Source organism: Limulus polyphemus, unplaced genomic scaffold (genome assembly GCF_000517525.1).
Source record: "Limulus polyphemus unplaced genomic scaffold, Limulus_polyphemus-2.1.2 Scaffold5137, whole genome shotgun sequence".
NCBI classification, from domain to species: domain Eukaryota; kingdom Metazoa; phylum Arthropoda; class Merostomata; order Xiphosura; family Limulidae; genus Limulus; species Limulus polyphemus.
In genome coordinates, this window is record NW_013670747.1 from 9,429 (window position 1) to 12,685 (window position 3,257).

At 36.2% G+C, this 3,257-nt stretch overlaps 1 protein-coding gene across 1 annotated transcript in view; it reads left to right on the forward strand.

The window, feature by feature from the left end:
* Nucleotides 1-1,598: 1,598 nt before the first annotated feature.
* The window catches only part of LOC106472172 (deoxyhypusine hydroxylase-like), a gene marked incomplete at its 5' end in the record, with an annotated part of 22,812 nt that continues 21,153 nt past the window's right edge, over nt 1,599-3,257 (forward strand). Inside the window, one exon of the mRNA XM_013932800.2 lies at nt 1,599-1,685. Within this exon, the coding sequence (XP_013788254.1) occupies nt 1,599-1,685 (87 nt within the window). The remainder of the gene's footprint in view (nt 1,686-3,257) is intronic.

Below are 3,257 nucleotides of genomic sequence, written 5' to 3' on the forward strand. Positions count from 1 at the left end.
CCATTTGAACCATTAGCCACTTGATCATTATACCATCTTTCTCTCAAATCCTGTTTCCTTCTTCTTCAAATTCCTTCTTCTTGCTGGTAGTTGTCACAATTCTGATCTTTATGCAAGGGATACCTCATGAACTTTTGTGTCCAATTTGAGCAGTCAGATACTACTTGATATGCACAGCTCCATTTTGGGGTTCCTGCAATAGTTTATTATTGCCATGGAACTCCTCTTCTTCCAGGGATCTCTTGTCTTCTATACTTACTGGTTATTGGATGGATTCATCAGCTCATCTGAATCATATATTCCTTCCTGGGTGGAGATGTTCACAGGCTGTATCATATCACATCAAATCCACCACTTGATTCACTCTCTGATCTCATACTTTCAACAACCCTTGGATGAGATCCATCAGGCTGGAATGTTGACTATGCCCAGCACCTTCATCTGTCAGTTTTGTCTCCATCACAGTATTGCTTACCTCCAGTCTACTCATTGTCTTAGATGGGTAAGTGCTTCTTTTACTTCCTCATTGTTTTTGATGGGTAAGTGCTTTTTTTACTTCCCCTTGCTTCTTCTTGCTTCTTGGAATTCTGAGTTCAGTTTGTTGGATTCTGAGCTTCTTCAGGTTGGGGGTAAGACTTGTCCTGTTGAATGCTGCTTACCTTCCCTTTGTAATTCTGGTGGCTAACATGTGACTGTACCTTGGGCATGCAGCATCCTGTAACTTTCAGGTTGGGCTCATATCATATTTCTATTACACAATTATATCATATTGCGATCCCCATTCCCTAGTAACTACACCTTGGACTTAGCTCTGAGTCCACAGCCCTATAATTTCAACAATGATATGTGGAACCTTGTCTGTGTGATTGGGGCCTGGACAAATCTCATGATAATGAACAATGTACCATCCACATTTAGATTTCACTTTATGTGGGCGAAGAGCATACCTGTTCAAGAAGTGGTGCGGACCCCCACTAGTGTGCTTTATTATATCTCACTATTGCATGCCTGTTTTTCTATGCAGATGCTATCCGTGTGGATCTTTCCTCACTGGCCTCTCCACATGGTCAGTGTGGGATTCTAGCTAAAGTTGTCTTGAAAGTTTACATTTACCTATACCAAAAATGTGATTTCTATTATACTTACCTCCTGTCACACTGTCCTGTCCTTTTTATCCATGATAGCCAGTGTTTGGGTCTGATAATCTTGCCAGTCTTGAAAAAGTGAATAAGAAAGAATAATGGGGAGCTTATATACAGATCGGTGGAGAGACTCATAAGATTAAAATCACTTGGGGGTGATATAGTGGGGTGTGAAGACTGGAGAAAACAAGGTAGAATTCATATACCATTGCTTGGACAGGCAAAGAAGACAACCTTTCATCAGGATAAAGCTAAAGTATGAGAGGAGATAAGTATTATTGGAAATACATTTTTGGTATAGAAAAATGTATACTTTCAGGAAAAAGAAAAGTCAACTTTAAGAAACTTGTAATAAAAGTAGTTATTCTAACTTTCTGTACTGTACTTGCTCTAGTGTACTGTACATGATTTTTAGCAAATTTGCTGTTATGATATTTATTATAATACTGGTTTTAAAATCTTGCAGGAGAAGCTCTTGGAGCAATAGGTTCACCAGAGGTCTTGGATACACTAAAAGAGTACAGCCAGGATCCTGTTGTTGAAGTAAGGTTTAAATAAAAAGTATTTAGTTCAGTAACTTAACTACCACTTTTTTGAAAATGAGCATACTATGTATTGTACATTTTGAACATTTTTTATTACAAAAACCCATATCTTGTTGAGTTGCTCAAATGTTGTTCATAGAAAATAAATTAAACCTATTAACTTAAGTAAAAAATGCAAGTACTCTGCAAAAAGGAAGGATAATTGGAACTTATAATTGTTTAGGAAGACAAAGCAAAATTATTAAAAATATTATTAATTACTTCTCCCCCATGCCATTAAGTTTTATGTAAATCAGACTTTCTGATGATCTTTTATGTGATTGTAAAGACAAATGATTTGTCATTCAGCCTACATTTGCTAGAGGTGGTTTTACATTTCAAGAGTTGATGATATTTCACTTCAGCATGGTTGTCATGAACCATAATTGCAACTGTTGTTTTGTTTAATAGAGAAGAGCTGATTTCTCCAAGCCCATTCCCTTAGCTGTGGTTTCACTAGATAGTAGATAAGGACAGTGGGAATCTTGTTAATCCATTCATGCGCATCACTAATTAGATGACAAGGCATTTGGCCACTTTGAACCCATCTGGGGATAGAATTTTTCCTTAACTATTCCCTTCATCTACAGGGAAGGAGTTCTATGTTGAGGGATTGTTGTCTGTTAAGTCTGTTGTCTTCTCAGATATCCCATTCTTGCATTATTCTGTCTCATTTGTACTAACCAGACAGCTCATCTGGTGGTATATATCAAGAAGGAAGGTGGGACTCATTCTTACAGCCTTTGTTTGTTGATATCTGTCAACTTTGGCTACATTCACATAACATTTTTGTCATAGAGGGTGCCCTTCAATTGATGTTAACCATATCGCCCCACGTATCCTTTACTGTGCATGATACAAGGTTTTAATATTTTACATTCAAAATTTTATTATACTACTTTTTGTTTATGTTACACCAATTAGAATAGCATAAAATCTTAGCTAATAATCCATATTTTAATAGTATATAAGTTTTAAGTTCTTACTTCTTCATGGGAATATTAAAATAAGTCTTGAATTTCCACTAGTGTGACCCACGTGGTACATTTTGTCTTAGCATGTCATCATCCCTATTTTATCCATCACCCCTCCAAAATGTACAAAATTAAACGTAAATTACTCTATAAAATTGTCATTGCTCAGACAAACCATAATTTTTATAGTCTTCAATTTTCTTTGGTTACAGAGCTATCGAATAGAAAATCAGACCCCTCCTGCCACACCCACCTGTCACATCCTCTCTTTCACAATTCATTGACAGTTCTCTCTTATGTTTCATTACATATTACCTCTAACCAATAGAAAGTTAAGGTTTTCATCTATCAAATGATGTATTGTATAACACTATTATGAACAGAATATCTTCAATTTCACTCGCAGTACAAGATTCGTTCCCATGGGAAAGTTAACAACTAGCTTGGATGAATTTGTAATGGCTCTTGTCACACAGTTAGAAAGCCAGGAAAATTTTGTAAGGCAAGTGAATTTGTCTACTTTTTGCATGTTATTAGTCTATATTCTTTGGTGCATT